The 24182-nt window shown below is 44.4% G+C and overlaps 2 protein-coding genes across 4 annotated transcripts; one reads left to right on the top strand and one right to left on the bottom strand.

Moving 5' to 3' along the window:
- Positions 1-4973: 4973 nt before the first annotated feature.
- LOC123189370 (uncharacterized) lies at positions 4974-11845 on the bottom strand. Of its 2 annotated transcripts, none has more exons than XM_044601767.1 (15): positions 11613-11845; positions 9996-10061; positions 9838-9909; positions 9611-9715; positions 9150-9251; positions 9013-9072; positions 8760-8860; positions 8590-8671; positions 8208-8300; positions 8066-8130; positions 7641-7653; positions 7471-7551; positions 6857-6965; positions 6603-6727; positions 4974-5376 (listed from the first exon to the last, which is right to left on the bottom strand). In XM_044601767.1, exons 1-14 carry the CDS (start codon positions 11736-11738, stop codon positions 6606-6608), a joined length of 1197 nt encoding a protein of 398 aa, XP_044457702.1. In that variant the 5' UTR covers positions 11739-11845; the 3' UTR covers positions 4974-5376; positions 6603-6605. The 2 variants fall into 2 exon arrangements, with proteins under 2 accessions (XP_044457702.1, XP_044457703.1); XM_044601768.1 differs by having other exon boundaries at positions 4974-5308.
- Positions 11846-17298: 5453 nt separating this feature from the next.
- Positions 17299-19638, top strand: LOC123189369 (WEB family protein At4g27595, chloroplastic). 2 transcript variants are annotated; one of them, XM_044601766.1, is made up of 3 exons: positions 17299-17454; positions 17627-17768; positions 17901-19638. In XM_044601766.1, the coding sequence occupies exons 1-3, from the start codon at positions 17435-17437 to the stop codon at positions 19434-19436; spliced, it is 1698 nt and encodes a 565-aa protein (XP_044457701.1). In that variant the 5' UTR covers positions 17299-17434; the 3' UTR covers positions 19437-19638. The 2 variants fall into 2 exon arrangements, with proteins under 2 accessions (XP_044457701.1, XP_044457699.1); XM_044601764.1 differs by lacking the exon at positions 17299-17454 and having other exon boundaries at positions 17481-17768.
- The last annotated feature ends 4544 nt before the right edge of the window (positions 19639-24182 follow it).

Below are 24182 nucleotides of genomic sequence, written 5' to 3'. Positions count from 1 at the left end.
CCCTCCTTGGCCGGCGCCTCCTCCCCCCCTTGGCTCCTTTATATACTGAGGTAGAGGCACCCCAAAACACACAAGTTGACACAAGTTGATCCACGTGATCGATTCCTTAGCCGTGTGCGGTGCCCCCTGCCACCATATTCCTCGATAATACTGTAGCGGAGTTTAGGCGAAGCCCTGCTGCTGTAGTTCATCAAGATCGTCACCACGCCGTCGTGCTGACGGAACTCTTCCCCGACACTTTGCTGGATCGGAGTCCGGGGATCGTCATCGAGCTGAACGTGTGCTCGAACTCGGAGGTGCCGTAGTTTCGGTGCTTGATCGGTTGGATCGTGAAGACGTACACTACTTCCTCTACGTCGTGTCATCGCTTCCGCAGTCGGTCTGCGTTGGGTACGTAGACAATACTCTTCCCCTCGTTGCTATGCATCACATGATCTTGCGTGTGCGTAGGAAATTTTTTGAAATTACTACGAAACCCAACACCAGCAATCTCAGGGACGCAAAGCACCTCAAGGGAAAAGGTTTGAAGCCAACTTCAACCTTCATCCGGATAGCGTAAAAGGAGTTGGTGGTTCGCACGATGTTCCTCCTGGACCAAGCAATGTCGTGGTTCCTTATCTGCCTGAGGCTACTGCTGAAATGGAGAACACGTTGATTGAGTACACTACAAACAACGTGTTTGGCGACTTCGACTAGTCCCTCAATCTCCTTAGTGATCTACTTAATTATGTCCATTTGTGATGATTGTAATAAGAACATAAGTTTGTTGTTGTCTTTATATTGTATTGTATCAGCACATTTGATATAATAAAGATTGTATTCTATATATTACTATGAGGTTTTCTTATTGAAAATTCTTTGTTTTATATAGTTTTTTACGGGGACAATCCGATGGAAGAGGAATTATGCCTTGTGGACAGTGGTGCCACAAACTCCATACTGAGGGAGATGAAATATTTCCAAACTCTGAAAAAGACAAATGAAGATATTCTAACTATCGTTGGACGCGATACTGTGATTGTTGGTACTAGACGTGCCATATTCACCCTCCCAAGTGGTACATATGTGACAATTGAGGATGCTTTACTGTATCCCGATTCTGCACGTACCCTGATCAGTTATCGAGATATCCGTAAAAATGGTTTTCATATTGAAACCCATGAAGACAACAAAGAGGAGTATCTACTTTTTACTAAAGATGACAGATATGGCAAAAAGCTACATGAGAAAATTCCTTCTCTATTGTCTGGTTTGTACTATACGTACATCAAACCCGTGGAACATGTTGCATACAAAGTAATTTTTCAGAATGTTAACGCATTCCAAACCTGGCATGATCGTTTAGGCCATCCTGGAATAGGGATGATGAGAAAAATTACTAGCAATTCCATTGGTCATAATTTGCTTGAGTCAAAATTTCCTCAATCTTCTGATTTTGTGTGCACATCTTGTGCCACGGGAAAGCTAATTTTGAGGCCCTCACACCTCAAAATACAAGCTGAACCACTTCAGTTCCTTGAACGTATTCAAGGAGACATTTGTGGTCCCATTCAGCCATTATCTGGACCTTTCCGGTATTTCATGGTTCTGATTGACGCATCTACACGATGGTCACATGTGTGTCTTCTATCCACACGAAACTATGCATTTGCCAAGATAATGAGGCAAGTCATTAAGTTGCAAGCCCATTATCCTAAAAGTCGAATTAAATCAATTCGGATGGACAATGCTGCAGAATTCTCCTCACGTGCTTTCAGTGATTATTGCATGGCTTTGGGGATTGAAGTTCAGCACTATGTTCCATATGTCCATACAAAAAATGGTTTGACTGAAGCATTGATTAAGAGGATCAAACTCATTGCAAGACCTTTGTTGATGAATTGCAACTTGCCAACCTCTTGTTGGGGTCACGCTGTTTTACACGCTGCTGACTTGATACAATTGAGGCCAACTGCAATATCACAGTTCTTCCCCTCTGGAATTGGTACGTGGAAATCCTCCAAGCATTTCCCATCTGCGTAAGTTCGGATGTGCTACATACATCCCGATCTCACCACCACAGCGAACATCTATGGGCCCACACAGGAAGTTGGGGATCTATGTGGGGTACAAATCACCGTCGATTATCAAGTACCTGGAACCCCTGACTGGGGATCTGTTCACAACTCGTCACGCTGATTGCATATTTAATGAGGAACATTTTCCGGCATTAGGGGGAGATTTCAAGTACCAGAAAGAATGCCCGGAAATTGATTGGAATGCTCATGCCATTTCATCCTCTGATCCACGTACCCAAGAGACCGAACTTCAAGTTCGGAAGATCATTAATTTGCAACATCTTGCAAATAATCTGCCAGATTCATTTACTGGTTTGAAAGGTGTTACAAAATCCTTAAACCCGGCCAGAAACGCGCCAGAAAGAGTGGAGGTACCAATAAAAACCACTCAACTCTCTATTCTTAAAAAGAGGGGGAGTAGTACGGCCTTTGACCCGGAGCATGCTTCTAGCAAGCAGCAAAGGAAATCGAGGAGAAAAACCTCGGAGTCAGTAAATGCAGGACAACTCAACGTTGACAAACACCTGATGGGTAGTATACACCTAGTGGAAGGGCAACCTCCACAACCCAGTTTTAGTGTGCACAAACTGACTGGGACATTGGAACACCCAGACTCGATCGTATTGGGAAATCACGAAGAGTCACTAGGGGTGCAGGAAATTTCCATCAACTATGTTGATTCTGGAGAATCATTTGATCATAAGACTACGACTGTCGACATATATTTTGCTGAAAAGATTGCAGATACCCTTCTCACTGATCATGATCCAAGGTCTATCGTTGAGTGCCAAAAGCGCTCCGACTGGCCTAAATGGAAGGATGCAATCCAAGCTGAAATTGCCTCGCTTAACAAAAGAAAGGTATTCACTAAAGCAATACCTACACCTCCCAGTGTTTTCCCTATGGGATTCAAATGGGTTTTTCTCCGGAAACGGAATGAGAACAATGAGGTGGTGAGATATAAAGCAAGGCTCGTAGCACAAGGTTTCACGTAGAAACCCGACATTGATTTCACTGAAATATATTCTCCAGTAATGAGTGCAACCACTTTCCGATATCTTATATCTTTGGCAGTGCAAAATCATCTATCTATCCAGTTGATGGACGTCGTGACCGCATATCTTTACGGGTCACTAGATTCGGACATATATATGAAGGTTCCTGATGGAATCTCTGTCCCGAATAAAAATGCAAAACGCAACATGTATTGTGTAAAGCTGAATAAGTCACTATATGGCTTAAGGCAGTCGGGACGGATGTGGTACAACCGACTCAGTGAGTTCCTTCTTTGGAAAGGTTACTCCAATAGTGTTGATTGCCCATGTGTCTTCATCAAGAAGTCCTCTACAGGATTTTGCATCATTTCTGTGTATGTTGATGATCTCAACATCATCGGCAGCACACCAGACATTGATGAAGCACGCAATCGTCTAAAGATGGAATTTGAGATGAAGGATTTGGGTAAAACCAAATTTTGGTTAGGTATTCAACTTGAGCATCTTCTCTCAGGAATCATGGTACACCAATCTGCCTATATCCAGAAAATATTGGAGAAATTCAATATGGACAAATCATATCCATCTAAAACTCCCATGGTGGTTCGATCTCTAGACGTAGAGAAAAATCCGTTAAGACCAAAGGATGATGGAGAAGAGGTGTTGGGACCTGAAGTTCCATACCTTAGTACTATTGGAGCGCTTATATATCTTGCAAATTGCACAAGACCTGATATTGCATTTGCAGTGAATCTACTTGCTAGACATAGCGCAGCTCCCACCAAACGTCATTGGTCTGGAGTGAAGAATATCTTTCGATATCTCCAAGGCACAAAGGATCTTGACCTATTTTTCCAGTTCCTGGAAAATCAGGACTCTGATGTGATTGGATATGCAGATGCCGGCTATTTGTTTGATCCCCATAATGACAGATCTCAGACCGGCTTCGTGTTCCTACATGGTGGCACTGCTATATCATGGAAGTCTTCGAAACAGACTCTGGTGGCAACATCTACCAATCATTCTGAAATAATTTCATTATTTGAAGCACCATGCGAATGTGTATGGCTTCGCAGAATGATAAACCACATACAACAGTCATGTGGAATGGGTTCGATAAAATCACCTACCATTATCTATGAAGATAATGCGGCCTGTGTTGCGCAGATGCAAACAGGATACATCAAGAGTAATATCACCAAGCATATTTCTCCTAAATGGTTTTTCCCTCATAATCTTCAGAAAAGCGGGGAAATAAGCATTCTGCAAGTCAAATCATGCGACAACCTTGCTGATTTATTTACCAAGTCTCTACCAAATTCTACATTCCAGAAATGTGTTCATGGAATTGGTATGCGAAGACTTAGGGACTTGCAGGTGTCAGGGGGAGTCTCTTCTTGAGATATCCTCATTTTAATGACATCACATTATGCTATCTTTCTTTGTGAGTATATGTTTCAGGATCTTATCAAAAAAAATTATGAAGAACTTTTGAAGGAGAAATTTTTGAGATGATAGAGCTTTCCGGACAATCGTGAAGATGATCTACATGGTCAAGCGTAGATTAGGGGGAGTGTTAAAAATAATTCTGTAATTAGGGGAAAATCTCCCCTTGCCCAAACCATCGTTGCGGTTTGTCCCGCAACCGATGCCTCCCTTCGATCTCCTAGAACCGACGCCCCCTCGAGGGATCGTCGTGTCTCTTCGGATCGTATAAAAGGGGGCCTGTAACCATCGATCAAGTATTCAATCACTTTCGATTCAAAACAATTTTCAACACTTATCGACCGGCCAATGCAAAGATCATGTCACTACTCACTAGGCACTGGGTTACTTCGGATATTATTACCTCAGCCTCAAATTAGGTTGTTTAGATTTGTGTAGACACGGATGTATCGAATCGTGGCCATCCTGGACAAGGTAAGTCATAATATTACTTCACCGTATAGTATTACTAAGTATAGTAGTTAACCTCAATGCATGACTCGCGTTGCACTTATTCAAATACATAGCTGATTGGCGCAAGTACACGGATGATCTGGCTAGATGCATGAACATATTATATCCTGGATCTGCACAACTGTTAATCAATCAACAAACGATCACATTTTGGTCCACTCGCCCCATGTGAGCTGCCTGCACGGAGAGCATTGAAGCACCAGCGATGACCACGCAGGCCACGCGGGTCTGAAATTTAAGCTGCGAGACCACGAGTGGGAGGTTCCATAATGCACGGGAGATGCCATCTGCACCAATCTGGATGGAGAGGAGTTCAGTCAAGCCAGTCCAAGCAATATGTAGGGCCCGCTTAATTGGCTTTGGGCCTGCGATTTTTGGAACAAAGAGCAAATAATTTTGCTGACAGGGAAAAGAATCCAGAACAGAAAGGACCAGTGTTTGTAGTATATACAGTATATGTTATCGCTTGGGATCTCAGAGCCAAGAATTGTATCCCGTGATCGTGACTGGGACGCAAACTCGAGGCTAGACTTCCTTTACGATCTCCAGCCACCAATCATCCTAAGTCGACGATAATGTACAAGATACAAGCTACAGGCTGCCGAAACAGGCAAGAAAATCCCATGACGGGTCCTACCAAAACATCTTATATTTAGGTACTATATACATACACACTTATCATCTACTCCCTCCGTCCCATAACATAAGATAGGACGGATGGAGTACTTCCTCACTATAATAAAGGAAAAACATCTTTTTTTCCTCTGATAATACTACAAAGCGACTCCCCATAAAAAAAACACAAAGCAACTCCTCTGAATCTTCACCGGGTTAAGCTAATAAAGACACCAAATATAAATCTGGCTGTTCCCAGATGGAAAGATTAAAAGTAGGGCAATACTTACTGGACCAGCTAAACGGTAGTTACCTCCATTGCATATTTCCATAACACTAACTGAAAAAAAAATGTAGGTGACTAACCGAATGCCACTCTTTCTTAGAATACTTGCCTAGCAAGTGTTGTTCTTGGCAATGGCTCATAAAATAGTGGCTACAACTGTAGCATGAAGGATGCAACTGTGTCAACATGTGCCGACTGATTGTATACCAAGACAACTACAGGCAAACAGTTGAAAAGAAACAGGCCACAATAATGTGCTTGTTGTGTAGCATTCAGAGATCCAGAAACGTGCCAACAAAGACGCCCGATTGGTAGCGTATGTTAGCAAGGAGGGTAGCGTATGTTAGCAAGGAGGGTAGCGTATGTTAGCAAGGAAGCAACAAAAGTTATGTCATACTATTTGGCAAGATCAAGAAACAATACGACTATGATACTATCATCTAATATCACAGGTCAAGCAAAACACTCCTTGAATGCTCCTAGGCCCACAAGTCATTGACATAGAGTGACCCACATGTCACAGGCACACGGGATGGTTTTTCAACTTTGTAGGGCCATAAAAGGATTTAGCCCTTATCTCTTGCAAATATGCAGCAAAAGAGTGGGTTAATGGAATTTGGGTCACAGGCACACGGCATTTACTAGCAATGATAACTAGGCCTCCTGTTGAAGATGCTCAGAGCATGGTACCTGTCATCTGATGGCCATGGCAGAAGCATCACCTCTGTTCAATCTATCAAGGCGAAATGATTCTTCATCTCCTATCAAAGGAGGGATATTCCATGTGCCATACGCATGGCCTGATATTTTTCCACCTACAAGAAGATGACACAAATGACCGCATTTATGCTTTAGCACTCCAGGAATTTTTTTAAAAAGATCAACCAAATCAGATGAAGATACTAATTATCGGTATATCTTCAAACCAAAGAAAGAAGGCATACCTTCCTTTGTAGCCTCCTCACATCTTCTCCAGTAACTTCTTGAGATGCTAGGGTCCAATTTCTTTGAGAAGCTCTCATATTTTTCCTCAGCTTCACCGATGCACTTGGCCTATACGTACAGCAGCCATTCGCAGAACCAATTACCATTAGACTTATAAAAAGATAAAAGCTAAGATCTAGTAAAGCTTATCTGCAAATATGTAATTTAAACATATAATAGAGCAATTTCCATAAGCCAGAGCTATTACAATGTAAATAATTCAAAATCATAAGATTTTGCACCTACTTTCAACTACCAAGTTTATCATTAGATTTGCGAATATCTCAAGAATTCACATGAGGCTAACCAGATGCTCTCCATGCCACACATAAACACTTCTCCCAGTGCAATAACTCGTGCATTGAGGTTAATAGTTTTAGTTTGTACAAGGTTAGTACTTACGTAAATAAAAAAACATCAGTAAACTAAGTGTGAGATACTTGGAATTAAAGAAACTCGCATTTTATAAGCGTTGACTGAGAATAGAGAGCACCAGAAAAATTAGGAATACATCAGTGACATTATATCAAATAATATGCCATGAAGTAAAAGGCACAGATAATTTCTTACGCACCAACATCTTTGGTGCATCTAAAGGTCCATATATCGCAGCAAACATGCGGAGGATGTTAAAAGTATTGTTAACCACATCATCCTGCAACACATAATTTAACTAGTTAATGGTTAGATATGAAGAAATGCGCGCATGATTTTTTTAGTGACAATGTAGTTAGCAACACGTACCTCATAATCATACCTGCAATATAGCTAAAACAAGTCAGTGGTGAAACAACTGTTTTCACTGATGCTGTACAGAGAAGGAACTTCTCTAAATATCAAGAAGGTGACTCATAACTTTATTGTAATTGGATTTCCATTTAGTTAGGTCATTACATTAGATTGCACCACAACTTCGTAACCAAAGTCAAAAGTTCATTCATGAAAAGACTTTATTTTCAAGTCCAACATATAGCACATCATTTTCAAGACAGTTACAGGTTTTGCACAGTTCTTCTTACACACATACACTACCTCCCTAGAGCATTCAATCAAGCAGATCAGATGTGCTAGATATTCTTTAAGGACATGAACTGCACCATTCTATGTAAAAACTAGAGACTACACCATTGCACTTGTGCATGGAAGACTATGATTTAGAGTATACTCACAGGTCATCACATATCTCAACTAAAAATTCTGAGACAGACAAGAACTCCATGTGCAAGTCATTGACCTAGAAATAATCAAAGAAAAGGTCTGGTTGACAATAGCTGGCAATCGATAAGGCAACAAAGACAAAGATGTATATACCTGCTGACCAGTAAGCCGATACATCATCAGATTAAGAACTCGATAGTCAAAAGATTTGAGATGGATTGCTTCCATAACATCTTCGATAGATATCTATAGAGAAAATTTTGTAGGAACTATTTTCAGTTCGACAAGATATATGTTATCTGCGGCAGAAATGTTTGGTTGCAAAAAATATTTTTGATGTTTAAGCATTTGTCACTTCACATTTTTGTGCGCAAGCTGGGACGCTCTTATATGGCTATATCTATTCCCATTAGAGCGTAATACTTAACATCTGGCCTTTGCTCTTTCATGTTTCAATATTACATACTTCAGTGTATCCATAGATCAGCAAATATGATTGAATATAACATATGATCTAAGAAGCAGCTCTAGTTACCTTATCCTTTCTTGATAATGCTTGACAAAGCTTCCTCTCTAGAGACCAATACTGGATGCCAGATTTGAGTTCATTTCGCAATCTAAAACATGGGAAATATAGGGCTAATTCAATCAGGTATGGAGAATATTTTACATGTTTACAAGGGCATCGAGCAGAAAGTTCCCAACTGATCTGTCATTAACCCCTGGCATTGAAGAAGATTATCAAGGGGGTCAAGCATGTCAGACAAGGACATCTGACTAGAACCTTGTATTTTCCTTTCCAATACCTGCATTGGTAATAAATGGAAAATAAGAATAAAAAAATAACAGTAAATAACTAAATGAGAAAGTCAATGTACACATAATAATCTAAGATTTAAGTTGATCATGTCACGTATCATGTTCCGCAAGATAACTAAATCAAAAGTCCAAATCTTACTGTTGAAGAAGAGTTGTTCTCTGGAACTAATAGCAAACTGTCTTCATTTGAAGCATCTAACTGCAACAAGAAAGATTTTAGTTTGCCTAATGAAAAAAAAACATATGGAGAACTGTGAAGCACATTTCAGCAAAAACCTGGTATATGTAGCTCTCTGTAAAAGAAAGGAAAGGAAGAAACTTGAAAACAGAGTGTGGTATGTTAACATCCAAACCATGAAATATGAAGTATGACCTGCACTGCCATTTCAAGAAAAATAAAGTCAAGAATATGAGCATTCTATGTAACATCTATAAGGACATTTTCATAAGAAACAAAAGTATAAAAACGTGCTTGCATGAGAACAACCAAAGGTGTAGACATCTCTCTGATATAGTTTCTGAGTGAAATTCTTAAACAGTGTGATTAAAGAATAAGCAAAATGTACTCCATGTCAAATTGTCTTATTTTGATATGAAACCTAATGTCCATAAGTGAGTTCAATGTTTTTCTTCCACAAGTAAAATCATGAGAACGTTGAAAAAAGAAGGCAATAGGAGCAGAGTCTTAGAGAAGCACAGGGCAACTAAGGTTGTCACAAGTATCAAAGAGTACGCACAAAATCTTCAAGCGTGGAATTGGCTCTCATCATTGCATCGAATCCAATCATAGGCGCATCCTGAATGGTTAATTTCTCGCCATCCGTCTTGAACTTCTTAGTTGGCTGGCTCGATAAGATATATCTTGATCAGATCATTAAAGGACATAATCTCTACAGAGTGCCAGTGCCAGTTAACAACAAATTTGCTTAGTTCACTTACAAGATAAAATGGGAATAATACTTACTTCATCTTCCCTATTATTAGTACCTTCCAGACTGGCTAGACGTTGCACTTCTTTGAGAGTATCAGAATTAACCTTGAAACAATTATCAATATCAATTCAGTATGGCAAACATTTGAAAATAAGCAATTCAACATGTAGCAATGGGTCACTAAGATTACCTCTCTCAAAAGCTCAGAGATTAATACGACCTTCTTCTCAATGGCAAGTGAATCAAACGGCTGCGCCTACATGCACAAAATGAAGAGGACCCAAATCATGAACACTGAAATGCATTCAGTCTGCTATAATTCAACTATCACAGGAACCTTTCAAATGTCAGCAAGAGATAGTGAATTTAACACAGAGATAGGAAAAGGCAAGGCATGCAAATCAATTGAAAACATATTTTAATGATCATGATCATAAAAGGAATGAAGCCTACAAGGGATCTCTTGCTTATCTAGCAAAAAAAAACTTATAAAAGGGATCTCTCCCCGATTTATTAATGAAACCTAGAGGTTCAGAACATAAGCGATACCGAAATAGGCTTTCGCCCTGCTTTATAGATAAAGCAAACTGCCAAACAACCAGTTCAACACAACGACAGGATACAACACACACACACACCAAGTCTCAAACATAAACGATACCCAAACCAGGTTTGACAGAAAATGAAGAAAGGAAATCGTGCTACAGGCCTGCCAGACCTAGCAAACTGCAGATCTAAACATCACAAAAGACAGCAATAGAACCATTCGATGTGCAAGAGTCATGTTTTCCCTAGTTGTAGGATCCCACTCCACCTCACATATTTGAAGCTACAGTCATTGCTTCTGATCCAACAAGCACATGTAAGCATCATACTGACCGAGAATTAGACCAATGGCGAGTAGATAAGAGCTGTTGAAAGTTGGATGGCCTTTAGTCCTATATATCTCTACTCTCTACTCTTATAAAAAACAGAGTTGGTGATGATGGTGTGCCTGCCATCCTGCAATATAGGCCGTCCGATTTATATCTGACGGATAGGAAGGAAACTATGGCAATTTTGCAAAAAGATACCCACACCCCTCTCCACATTTGCAAATAAGGTCTTTCCTCGTTCATCATTTTCTCCCACAAGATAAACTACTCATACAAATGCATCTTGATGTTCCGTGCAACGCATGGGCATCTTGCTAGTTAAATAATAAGTCTTGGATAAATCTCGAAGGCCCATTTGTGCTTTCATGACATGGTGGGAAGTTTAGTCCGACCACAGGAGTGGAGGAGAGTTGGGACGGAACTCTCTTCCACGTCTCACTGGAGCATGAGAAAAGGAGTGTTACATGCGCGCTCGGCGCTCCTCCTCCACCACCCACCTCGCCCCGCTCGCGACGTGTTTCGTGAACGAGTCGAGCTCAGACCTATGTCATGTGTGCACTTTATCTTTGCCTGTTGGAAAAGGATAATTGATTGCTAAATAATTACGAGTCATTAGGTTTTAGGGAGGTGGTTTGTTCATCCCGCTTTTACTACTTATAGTATGTTCATAAATATGTCTGTTCTATGTCTGGTACGCACTCGCGTGATTAGCTTACAATATGAGATTAATACTGTTAGCACTGTCGTCATATAATTTACTTATGGATTAAATTAATCAGAAAATTGCTACTATACCCGACAAGGAGAAATTGGATCTTCAGTTCACCCGAAAATGCAGTCAATCAAGCGCACACATAACTTACGGATTTGAAGTGACTGGATTCGTGAACACGGCGGAAGAGAAAGGGGCGAAGTGCCTAGACAAACGATACCAGGAAGAGGAGGAAGTGGGCGAGGAAGCGGTCCCCGCCGCCGCTGCCGTCGGAGTCGGAGAGGCCGCGGGAGCCCATGAGGGAGAGCACTCTCTGCACCTTCTCTAGCTCCAGCAGCGCCTCCATTGCTTGGTGCCGTGCTTCCGCTCGATCTTGGTTTGGTTTCAGTTTCGATTTCAGGGTTGTGCGAGTGAATTCACTGGAACTTTTTTTTTTTGAGGGGAAGAATTCACTGGAACTGAAAGGAGGAAAAGATGGAAACGAGAAGGCTCGGCCCTGACTGGAAATAAGCTGGTCCAGATGGGCTGGGCCAGTTCTATCCGGCCGGCAGGCTTTAAGCACCAGGGAGGGAAAACCGGCGCTCACGCGCACCACTCGTGGGCCGCCCATTATGGAGCAGCACCGGTTTTCCATGGTGTTCTCTGGTCGCGGTTGACAGGCCGGTTGGGGTTAACCGGTCAATTCTTGACCGGTTGACCACTGACAATTGACTTTTGTGAAAATTGTATGACTTTTTTTTAAAAGACAAAAAATGGTTCGCAAATTCGAGAAATTTCACAGGTTCAAAAAAGTTAACGAATTTAAAAAAATCATCTGTTTTTAAAAAATAGGAAAAATATTATCAATTTTAAAAAAAACTTCACAAAAACTAAAAAACGATTTTGAAAAAAATCCCAAATTTGGAAAAAATATTGAGTTTAAAATCACAAGTTTGAAAAAATATCAATTTTGGAAAAAATATCAAATTTGAAAATATTTCATACATTTTATAAAAATATAAAAGAAAACAAAAAATAAAAATAAGAAAACAAAAGGAAAAAAACAAACAAAACCGGTCCCAAAAAAATATGGCTGGGAAGCTTCCCAAATTCAGAAAGAGCTCTCTCCCGTTGCACCCCTTAGATGGGTCGGCCCGACCGGAACGCCTTCAACACCGGTTAGCTGACATAGAAGGTGCCAAATAGGATTCAAGAGTGCTATTGTAGCTAATGCAGAATGATGTGTCTGGTTGTTGGTTGACGCCAAGGTTGTATGTCACTCCTACTTGATTCCTAATATGAATCGCCTACTAGCAACAATAGCGAGTCGGCCCATTTTAGCATGGGTGCTCGCTGTGGCCGTAGGTTTGCTTTGTTCTGGCTTATAGCGGTCACTCTAGGGTTCACTCACTTTGGGTTTTTTTGTTTTTTCTTTGCTTTTTCTCACTGGTTTCATCGATTCTTACCTTGGTTTCTTTGTTTTCTCAATGGTTTATTTTTGGTTTTCTTCCTTTGTTCGCTATACTTTGGCTTTCTTTGTTTCCTTTTTGGTTTTCTTCATTTTCTTCACTTTTCCTTGCTTTTCTTTCAGTTTCTTTGTCGCTTTATTTGGTTCCTTTTTCAAAGCATGTCTATTTTTTTTCTTAGTACATAATGTACATTTTTAGAGCACACATGATATATTTTTCTGATAGATGCCCGGACATTTCTTATAACATTCTCCTCACCTAATTCCTGTCCCGGTGGTGCTTCTAGCGTCATCGGCGGACATGTGGAGGTTTGTCTCCGGTGGATCCCGTTTGATTCGATCGGTGTTTGTCTTCGATGGATCCACGTGGATCTGATCTTTGTTCGTGTGTTTACAGGTTAGATCATTCCGATCTAAACTTCTCTTCAACGGTGGCGGTTGTTGTTTTGGTGCGCTGGTCCTATAGGGTCTTAGCATGATGACTTTCCGACTGTCTACTATAACAAATTTTGCATGGCTCCTGGGAGGGAGGGCCGATGAATGCGGCGTGCCTTCGGCTCGCTTCAGTGATTGTAATCGTCGCTAGGTGGCCTACGGATTTGGGTGTAATTTTTATTATTTCTGGTTTCATTGTACTATCATGATTGATGATGAATAGATTGAAAGTTTTCTTGCAAAAAAAGAATGAACCAAACTCCAAGTGATGGTTACTTTTATATGCTAGAGTCCACGTCACATGAGGAATTCTAAGACAAGAATTTCGGGACGGAGGAGTATATTGTAGCATCTAGATCTTCTTTTCACCTTGTGTAGTTTCATCCTTCAAAAAAGAGAGGCTCAAATTATGAAGCTCACAATCTAGCTAGGTTTGCTTCTTCTTCTTTCCTTTGTGAGGGAGGATTGCTTCTTCTTTAGATAAGGGTACACACATGATGCAGAAAACTCTCTCTAGAAAAAACTAGTGCGGAAAATATACTCCTCCTACTACTACCACCGAGCTGAAAAACTTGAGAACAGACTTAAGAATTTTTTTAAGAAAATTATTATTATTAACAAATTTGGAAAATGTATGCCTGAATTCGTAAATTAGAAGTATGACCCCGTCGGCCTCACTAAAGATGAAAAGTCATTCTACGGTCTCGCTTAAACTAAAAAGGCACTCTTTGGTCTCGCTTAGGCCGAAGAGTAGCACAACTGGGCTACCAGGCCGAAGTTACATGGCCGTCGGCTTAAACCAGGCCGAAGTGCACTATTCGGCTTTCCCGTGACCGAAGAGTCCTTTTCTTCTTCCCACCCTTAAACAATTTAGCGTTTCCGCTCTTTTGAAAACATTTACATATTTTTTAAATATTTAGTTTGCTAATTTTATTAAATAAACATGCAAAAAATGCATCTTACATAACAAATATTCACGTATATACACAAACATGTTCATCATGTATTTGAAAATTTTCACCGCATAGCCAAAAAAGTTTCATCACGTATTCAGAAAAAAAAATGTTCATTGCATATCCAAAAATTGTTCACCGTATCATAAGGAATGGTTGTCGCATATTTGAAAAATATTGATCACGTATTTGGTAAAATGCTTGTCATATACTCACAAAATGCTCATCATATGCAAAAAAAGTGTTCATTATAATAAAAAAAAGTGTTCATCATGTATTTATGGAATGTTAGCCGCATATTAAAAAATGTTCATCATGTACTAAAAATGTTCATCATGTACTAAGAAAAAGGTTCAACCTGTATTAAAAGAATGCCATCGAACACTAAAAATATATCATCGTGTATTTGATAAAATGTTAATCTTGTAACCTGAAAATGTCCATCGTGTTTTAAGAAAATGTTTAACCTGTATTCAGAAAACATTATCGTGTATAAAAAATATACTCATCGTGTATTTCAAAAATATATAATCATGTACTAAAAAATATTCATCTTGTATTAAGAAATATTTCAAACCGTATTAAAAAATGTCATTGTACATTAAAATAATATTAATCAAATGGAGGGAGAACAAACAACGCGATGTCACACAAGAATAATATTACTACTGAACGAGCAAACTAAATATTTAAAAATACAAAAAAAGCAGGAGCACTAGATTGGTTAACTGCGGGAAGATAGGTGGACGAAGGGGAAAAAAGACTCTTCGATCATGTAAAAGCCGAAGAGTGCACTTCGGACTAGTTTAGGCTGACGGACATGCAACTTCGGCCCAACAAAAAATGAAGAGTTATTCGGCCTAGTTCTGCCACTCTTTCAGTCTAAGCGAAATCAAAGAGTGCCTTTTCGGCCTAAGCGATGGTGCCTTTTCGGCTTGAGTGAGGCCGACGGGGTCATACTTTTAAAATTTACGGACTAGGGCACACATTTTCCGAATTTGTTAAAAAATAATATTATTTTATAAAAAAAACCAGACTTAAACTCTGACTAGTTCTCTCGACGACAAGTACTGCTTCCCCGTGCACAGGTTTGTAGGAACGATAATGTACTCGGAAACAAACGAACACACGATTGGTATGTATGCGAAGAATCTTCCAGGGTCTGACGTCCGGTTGGGGCTGGCCAAGTCCAACACCTGAAGTAGGAGCACGCCATGCGCGTGCGTGAGACCGGACACTGCCGAACCATCTACTACAGTCTACAGGTTTCTGAAACGACCGTGCGTGTATGATTGGTAGCTTCCGTGCTGACGACGCCGGAAGTTTCAGCTGCCAAGTGCCAACATGGCTCACCTCACCGTCTACTCGATGCATGGTGATCTGATGAGTTGTGTGTTGACGAGTTCTGGGTCTTTATGCGTGTGTTGCCTTTCAATCATGCCAACACCATCATTTACGGTGATCGCAGGCTGACCAACATGATAGGAGAAATTATCATAGCAAGGCGAGTGGTCTGACAAGTTCTGATCGAAAATCTGAGGCCTATTTTTCTCGAGAAGGAAGGACAGGCTCAACATGACATGAGATAGACCATGTTCTAGAGATTGCCATGTTTGAGCAAACTCCGATCCTCGATGGATCTATTTAAGTGGGTCTACTTCTGACACTGACACCTAAATTGTTGGCTTGTGGTTCCGAGAATCACATGGATGCTCTTCTATTTTCTACTCGCGGGTCAACTGACCCTCATGCCCTCATCTGACATGTAGTATAACCGTTGTGAAAATGAAACGTTCAGGTCGACCGAACCCAGGACTTCCGCTGCCGTGGATCCTGAAATTTCAACGCGTCGAGCACCATCGCATGCGCATGCACATGCACATGTTTTTGGCCAAGGTTTCACTGGCAATGTCAAAAGTGGAAAGACGTAAACGACATACTACTATACTTGTATGTTAATTAAGGTCCGGCTACAAGTAGTACGTGGTTATGCACCGATAACTGCTCACACTATGACATGCCGATTTGGTTATGATCCGATCCCTTGCCCTTAACGAGGAGGAGGGTTCCACCTGTGATCAATTTTTCCATCATGGTTGACGCTGTGCCGGCAAATTAACCCTTGTCCACTCCACGCCTAGAAAGAGGAGCGAGTCACGACTTTCCCGTTCAGCGCTACGGTTGGAATCGCCCTACCCGGAGCTTCACGTACGTCGTCGGTCGTTGGTGGCCTCGAGATCCATCCACAGTTTTACTCTAGCTCGGGTCGAATCTGTCCAAAGTCTACAATTTCACGGCTTCTCACACTAGTGCTACTCTAGATTAGAGCCATCACGTCAGATTGTTGGGGCATTGATCTTGAGATGACATAGCATATCATCCACTCCACCGTCCACCGCCACTGCACTAGAAAAGCGACGTCTGCGGTTGGAGTGGGGTATCGCGTCGGAGATGCTGTAATAACACCGGAGCGGCCTGAGAGAGAATGGTCGTACGCCGATCCATGGAGTCGCCGCAGCACAAGGGCCAGCGTGCCAAGGTTGACCCACCAAATCCCAGCACCGGAGCAAACATTGTACGCGGCTCTTGCCATACGCGAGACCAGAATTTTCCGACGGCCCCCACCGAATCAACCCAGTCATTCAGTCAGCGGCAGAAACTTTCGAGTCAGAACTCAGAACCCGAACAAACCGCACCCATGCACGACGCTTGGCGCAACAATCCCCACTACTCCACGCGCCGGTCGGCACGCACCCGGGCATGCCACTGTCACCGATCCGATCAATTCAAACCCAGCCAAAACCCCCACCAATGAGGCCACAAACACCAAGAAGAAGAAAACTTCCGCGGGTTGACCCCTCCCCGCCCCGGCGCCGGCCCGCCCCACGCCCCACGACCCACGACCGCCATTTGCGGCCTCGCCCGCGCCACACGACTTAACTAATCCGACAAGAGCCTCCCGATCAGCGGTGCAGAGCAATATACTACAGCTCCAAGAACTCACTCTCTTTCCGTTGTTAACCCACGACCTTTTTTTTTGAGACAAGTTAACCCACGACCTCAATCCTCCCCTAATCCAACCAGCGAGCACGACTATTAATCGCGCCCATGTTGCACCGGGCCTTCTTCTAAAATCCGGTTCCCCTGCCACCACTGCCACTGCCACGCCAATTCTTTTTCGTCGGCCCGCGCGCCCGCCCGCCCGGGATGCTCTCCTCCATGCCGAGGTGAGCACCGCTGGCCACCCCACTCGGCGGCCATGCGCGCCCTCCCTCGCCGCCTCAATAAGATCCTTCTTTTGCGCGGCTCCATTCTTTTACTACTGTTTGACTGCAATAGTGTAGTATTTAGTACGTTCCGCGATTCGGGTTCCATGAGCTGGGATTCTCCGCCGTGCAGATCCGGGTCCTTCGAGGCGGGGCTCAGGGCGTCCTCCTCCTCGTCCGTTACGCTCTCCTCCACCCCCAACCCCAAGCCCTCCCCTCGGTTCCACCGCAGCCGCTCCACCGCCGGCGCCTCCAAGGCGCCCCCCTCCCCGGAGGTACGTACCGGCCCTCGCCAATTCATTTCCCCCTTACGTTACCTTCCAAGCCTTTGCCGTAGCCTGATCGCAGGCTTTATTTGCGCTCTGTTTTTAACGGTGGTTCTTGGTTTACTACTGTCCGCCCGGCAGAAACGTCGCGGCATCACCGGCGGCGGAGGCGCGATGCCGACGCCCACGCCGGCGCAGCAGCGGGTGGCGCAGCTGGAGGAGGAGCTCAAGAAAGAGCGGGGTGACAAGGATCGGGTGGTGCAGCTCGAGGAGGAGCTGAGGAGCGAGCGGGAGGACAAGGCGCGGGCGGTGGAGGAGCTCGACCAGCTCAGGAGGAGGGATGGCGGCGCGGAGAAGGCGCGGGTTTTGGAGCGGGAGGTGGAGAGGGCCAAGGAGTCGGAGCGCAAGATGCTCGAGTCCCTCATATACCAGACCAAGCAGCTGGAGCAGACCAAGATCAGCCTGGAGGAGGCCAAGCTGGAGATGGCCGCGCTGCAGCAGAGCAACCGGAGCCTCGAGGCCCGGCGCGGCGTCATGGACCAGCGGAGCGTCAAGGACCTCATGTTCGGCGGCGCGGACGACGAGATCAGGGCCCTGCGCGGTGAGCTCCGGGCGGCCATGCAGGGGGAGGAGCGGAGCCGGAAGGCGCTGGACGACCTTTCCCTCGCGCTCTCCGACGTCACCATGGAGGCCAAGCAGGTCAAGCGCTGGCTCTCCGACACGCAGGCCGAGCTGGAGGCCGCCAATGCCGAGGCCGCGCGGCTGCGCGGGGAGCTGGCCGCCGCCGAGACGCGGCTGCGGGAGCAGCACCGCTGCAGGATCGAGGCCGAGGAGTCGGCGGGCGCGTGGGGCGACAAGGAGCGCGTGTTCCTCGACTGCGTGCGCGCCGCCGAGGAGGAGGTGAACCTGGCGCGCCAGGAGAACACCAAGCTGCTGGAGTCGCAGCGCGTGATCCGCGACGAGAACGCCCGCCTCCGCGACATCCTCAAGCAGGCCGTCGGCGAGGCCAACATCGTCAAAGAATCCCTCGAGCTTGCCCGGGCCGAGAACGCGCGGCTCAACGACGTGGTCGCCGAGAAGGAGAGCGCGCTGCAGAGCCTCCGGCAGGAGTACGAGTGCATCAAGGTCAGCGAGGCCGCCGCGCAGGGCAGCCTCAAGGAGCTCAACAGCCTGCTCGCCGCCACGACGACGACGGCGTGCGGCACCCCCGTGTCGGCGGCCACGACCGCGCCCGCGGCGCCGGAGTGCGGCTTCGACCAGCAGCACCTGCCCAACGGGCGCCTCGTCGCCAGCGCCAAGGGGACGCCGGAGACGGCGTCGCGGCGCTGGATGACGGAGAAGCCCAGGACACCGGGCGGGCGGAGCTACTCGATCGGCGAGCCGGGCAAGTTCAAGGGCGTGGGCTACTCGCAGTCGGCGAGGATGGGGAGCCTGAACCCCAAGGACCGGATGTTCGCGTCGCTCAGCAACATGGCCGACCTCAAGTCGGCCGCGGCGGACGCGGCCATGGACGACTACGACGACGACGACGAGTTCGACCACATCGACGAGAGCCACTACGTGGGCATGGAGCACTCCATGAGCGGCAAGAAGAAGCGGCCGATCCTTCGCAAGTTCGGGGATCTCTTCAGGCGGAAAAGCTTCTACAAGGCGAATTTGGCGCCAGTGCACACTTGAATTTGATCGCCCCATTGTAATGTAATGCATCATGTAGTTTTGATTTGTTCATCTAAATACTTACACGACCAATGAGATGTTCTTGCATCTATCTAACTGTTTCCTTCTTTTTGCGCTGAAATTTGGAACGGTTTGTAAAGTCGCTATCACTTGTCCGACTGACACTTTTTAGGCTGAAAGATGAAGAGATTGATGTTTCACATGTCTGATGTACATGCTGGTTGAAAAGATGGCATTTGAAGGGGACACAGTGATGCGATTGGAAGAAGGTGCAGCCACTGACAAGTCGTAACGTGTTTTTTTTCCTTCTACACGTGAGTTTCTAGAAGCACGAAGGCAAGTCAAATCTCGCCATTTGTCAATGGCTTAGTGAAGGCAAGTCAAATTTCGCCATTTGTCAGTGGTTCAGTGCAGGTGCTGTTTACAGTAGTAGTATACCTGATGTTGTTCGTTGGTCAGAAGAAGAATGGACACTGGAACATGATCGGAGCCTTCCTTCCACGTGACAGACATGGCTTTGGAATACATTTTGCCATTCTGGCACCATTATTTTTCCTTCGGTTTGCATGTAATGTCAACATTGCCCGTGTGCATCTTAATTATATAGAGATCAGGTGTAATTCTTAAAAAAATTAAGTAATCAAGCACCTCTTTTCGAAAAAATGTAATGTCAACAAAATGAACGCATACCAGAAAAAGGTCTCGTTGAATTGTCGCTTCTTTACATCTTCCTGATGCCTCCGAGTTCAGCACTCTTACTAGTCCACCCTCTGAATTGTCGCTTCTTTACATCTTCGTTGTTCTCTCTGACTTTAACCTGGATTCACTCGTGTGGTAGCCTCGTACAATTTCACACCAAAGGACAAGCAAAACTGTGAGTTATTTACCCAAAACCATCATATTTTGGGCTAGGGTAATGACTTGGTACCACAATTGAACCAGGGCACAAAAAACCACCGGTTCTGCGCCTAATGTGTAACGCGAATCACTGATGCTTAAATTTGATCGTGGAAACAGCGAAACCGACAGGTGGGGTCCGCCCATCGGGACAACGTGGCATGCCAATCTGGACAATTCGCTAAGGTGGATGTAGGTCCCATCTGTCATACTCACACACCTCCTTCTTTCTCATCTCTATCTTTCTCTCTCTCTCTCCAATCAGCCACACAGAGGACGCCGCCGGTGGCCACGCTCAGGCCGGACCCATGCTGCCTCCACTACATGGTCGGCCACCACGGCCATCCCCGTCGGCAGCCGATGCCTGACGAGCCGCTCTACCCGGACCATCAACCTTCTCCTCTCATCCAGGGCGCTTTGGTGATGCGTGCCTCGCTGTAACGCCCTCGATGCGGCTATATCTCCCACGTGTCGAAGCACGACTTAGAGGCATAACCGCATTGAAAGCAATGTCGCAAGTGAGGTAATCTTCGCACAACCCATGTAATACATAAGGGAAAGAGATACATAGTTGGCTTACAATCGCCACTTCACACAATTACATGAATAAAGCATTACAACATCCAAATACAATCAAGGCCCGACTACGGAACCAAAATAAAAGAAGAACCCCAAATGCGACAAGGTCCCCGATCGACCCCAACTGGGCTCCACTGCTGATCAACTAGAACGAAACAACATAAAGGACAAGATCTTCATTGAGCTCCTCCTGAGCTTGGTTGCGTCACCTGCTCGGTAACATCGGCACCTGCAAACTGGTTTTGGAAGTATCTGTGAGTCACGGGGACTCAACAATCTCACATCCTCGCGATCAAGACTATTTAAGCTTATAGGTAGGGTAAAAGGTATGAGGTGGAGCTGCAGCAAGCGACTAGCTTATATGGTGGCTAACATACGCAAATTAGAGCGAGAAGAGAAGGCAAAAGCACGGTCGAGAATTTATGATCAAGAAGTGATCCTAAAACAACATACGTCAAGCATAACTCCAACATCGTGTTCACTTCCCGGACTCCGCCGGGAAGAGACCATCACGGTTACACACGCGGTTGATGTATTTTAATTAAGGTCAACTTCAGGTTTTCTACAACCGGACATTAAAAAATTCCCATCTGCTCATAACCGCGGGCACGGCTTTCAAAAGTTCAAATCCCTGCAGGGGTGTCCCAACTTAGCCCATCACAAGCTCTCACAGTCAACGAAGGATATTCCTTCTAGCGGGAAGACCCGATCAGACTCGGAATCCCGGTTACAAGATATTTCGACAAAGATAAAACAAATCCAGCAACACCGCCCGAATGTGCCGACAAATCCCGATAGGAGCTGCACATATCTCGTTCTCAGAGCACATCAGATGAGCTCTCCATACAACTAAAACCAAACATCGAGTTTCCCCGAGGGGGTGCTGCACAGGACTCCAGTTTGGACCAACACTCAGAGGAGCACTGGCCCGGGGGGGTTAAAATAATGATGACCCTTGAGTCTGCAGAACCCAAGGTAAAGAAAAAGGCTAGGTGGCGAATGGTAAAACCAATGTTGGGCATTGCTGGAGGAGTTTTATTCAAGGCGAACTGTCAAGGGGTTCCCATTATTACCCAACCGCGTAAGGAACGCAACATCCGGGAACATAACACCGATATGACGGAAACTAGGGCAGCAAGAGTGGAACAAAACACCAGGCATAAGGCCGAGCCTTCCACCCTTTACCAAGTATATAGATGCATTAATTAAATAAAAGATATTGTGATATCCCAACAAGTAAACAATGTTCCAACAAGGAACGATCTCCATGTTCTAACAACGAACAAACTTCAATCTTCACCTGCAACTAACAACGCTATAAGAGGGGCTGAGCAAAGCGGTAACATAGCCAAACAAAGGTTTGCTAGGACAAGGTGGGTTAGAGGCTTGGTTTAACAATATGGGAGGCATGATAAGCGAGTGATAGGTATCGCAGCATAGGCATAGCAAAAGAGCGAGCAACTAGCAAGCAAAGATAGAAGTGATTTCGAGGGTATGATCATCTTGCCTGAAATCCCGCAAGAAAGATGAACGAGTCCATGAAGAAGACAAACGGACGTAGACGAACGGGTCCTCACAAACGCGACGTTATCGGAACCAACCCGAAGAAGCAACACCAGAAAGAAGCACACAACATAGTAAACAACCAACACATGAACATGGTATGATATGCGGGATGCGGTATGCGATGCATATGCATGATTTGCAAGGGAAAGAATGAACCTGGCCTCAACTTGGAAATCCAAGAGTGCCACTGGAAAGGTGAGGTTATTTCGGTTGAAATCGATATAAAGATCACCGGAATCGGATGCACGCTTTAGAAATGGCAAGCAAAACAAATATGGCACCGGTCTGCGATAAACAGCAAGTGACCCACTAAATGCAACAAGATAAATATGCTACAACATCCAAACATGGCAACAAAATATATGGCAGGGATCCATTCATAATTCTTAACAAAAGATGAACACTGAGCTACGGCCAATTCATCCATTAACAGGTTCAAACAAGCATGGCAAAAGTGCAATTGGTAAACAGATTTCAGACTTAGTGAAATTAACACTTGCCTAAAATTTCAGATCAGGTAGCACACTTTAGAGCATGAAAATTATATGCTACAAGAATTTAACATGGCAAAGTAAGGCATGGCATGGAGCTACTCAAAGCGCTTAACAAAAGTCCCTTAGTGACGTTGAGCCAAAAGGGATCAGAAAATACAATTGCAAGCATGTGAACATGGCAAAAACATAATCAGATCACAGACTTAGAGAAAAACTGGAGCATGCAAATCAGATATCAAGTGGGCATGTTTACGAACTCGATGCACTCACTACAGAGCATGTTATGACAATCTAAGCATACACCCATCAAGAATACACATTATGCAAGCTAGACATGGCAAGAACAACAACATAGCATGCATGAATCAACTACAACATCCTCGGCAAAATCGCTAACAAGTAGACAATCTGATTCACGAAATAGCAAAAGTAGAGCTCGATTGACTCAAACTAGGGTGCTCCATAAATGCAAACAAAGACATGGATGAATAGAGCACTACAAGATTAACAAAACATCCTTACTGATCAACCTCAAAAGAGGCATGGATCACTAGGAAACAACATGAACATATGTCATATTGATAAGAACAGATCAAGAACTTAGTGGAATTTCTAAGTCCCTGAAATCAGCATTAACGAATGCACCACTTTGCAAGCTTGTGCTAGTCACCACACACATCATAAAAATACATGGATAGAACCTCTAGAAAGATGGCATGGCATATAACAAAACACATGTAGAGCTCATGGGCATATCATGCACACAATAATCATGGCAAAAATGACAAATAGCTATTTCGAGCAGCAGATCTGATAATTAACTCAAATGGCACTCTTCCAACAGCATTTCGGGCATCAAGATGAGCTCAAATGAAAATGACGCAATGAGATTAAATGATGTGCTCTCTGAGACGAAAATTTTGATATGCTACACACATGAATTGGAGCTACGGATGCAAAGTTACGATATAATAAACATGGGCATATGAAACATGGAAATCTCGGGGAAAGTCAACGGGACTGGACGAAGCGGGATGGCGAGATCCGGATCGGGAGGGGCCGTTTGGTTCATGGGACGGGTGGATCTCATCCCACCCGTCCGGATCCGGTGGGGAAAGAACTCCGGCGAGGTCGGGGCGGTACCGGAGATGGACACCGGCGAGGAGCGGCGCGGGTAGCCGGCGAAGGGTGGCGCGGGCAGCCGGGTGCG

The sequence above is a fragment of the Triticum aestivum genome, chromosome 2A (assembly GCF_018294505.1).
Source record: "Triticum aestivum cultivar Chinese Spring chromosome 2A, IWGSC CS RefSeq v2.1, whole genome shotgun sequence".
Classification (NCBI taxonomy): Eukaryota; Viridiplantae; Streptophyta; class Magnoliopsida; order Poales; family Poaceae; genus Triticum; species Triticum aestivum.
Note: the sequence above shows the minus strand (reverse complement) of the source record. Positions and strands in the feature narration are given on the sequence as shown.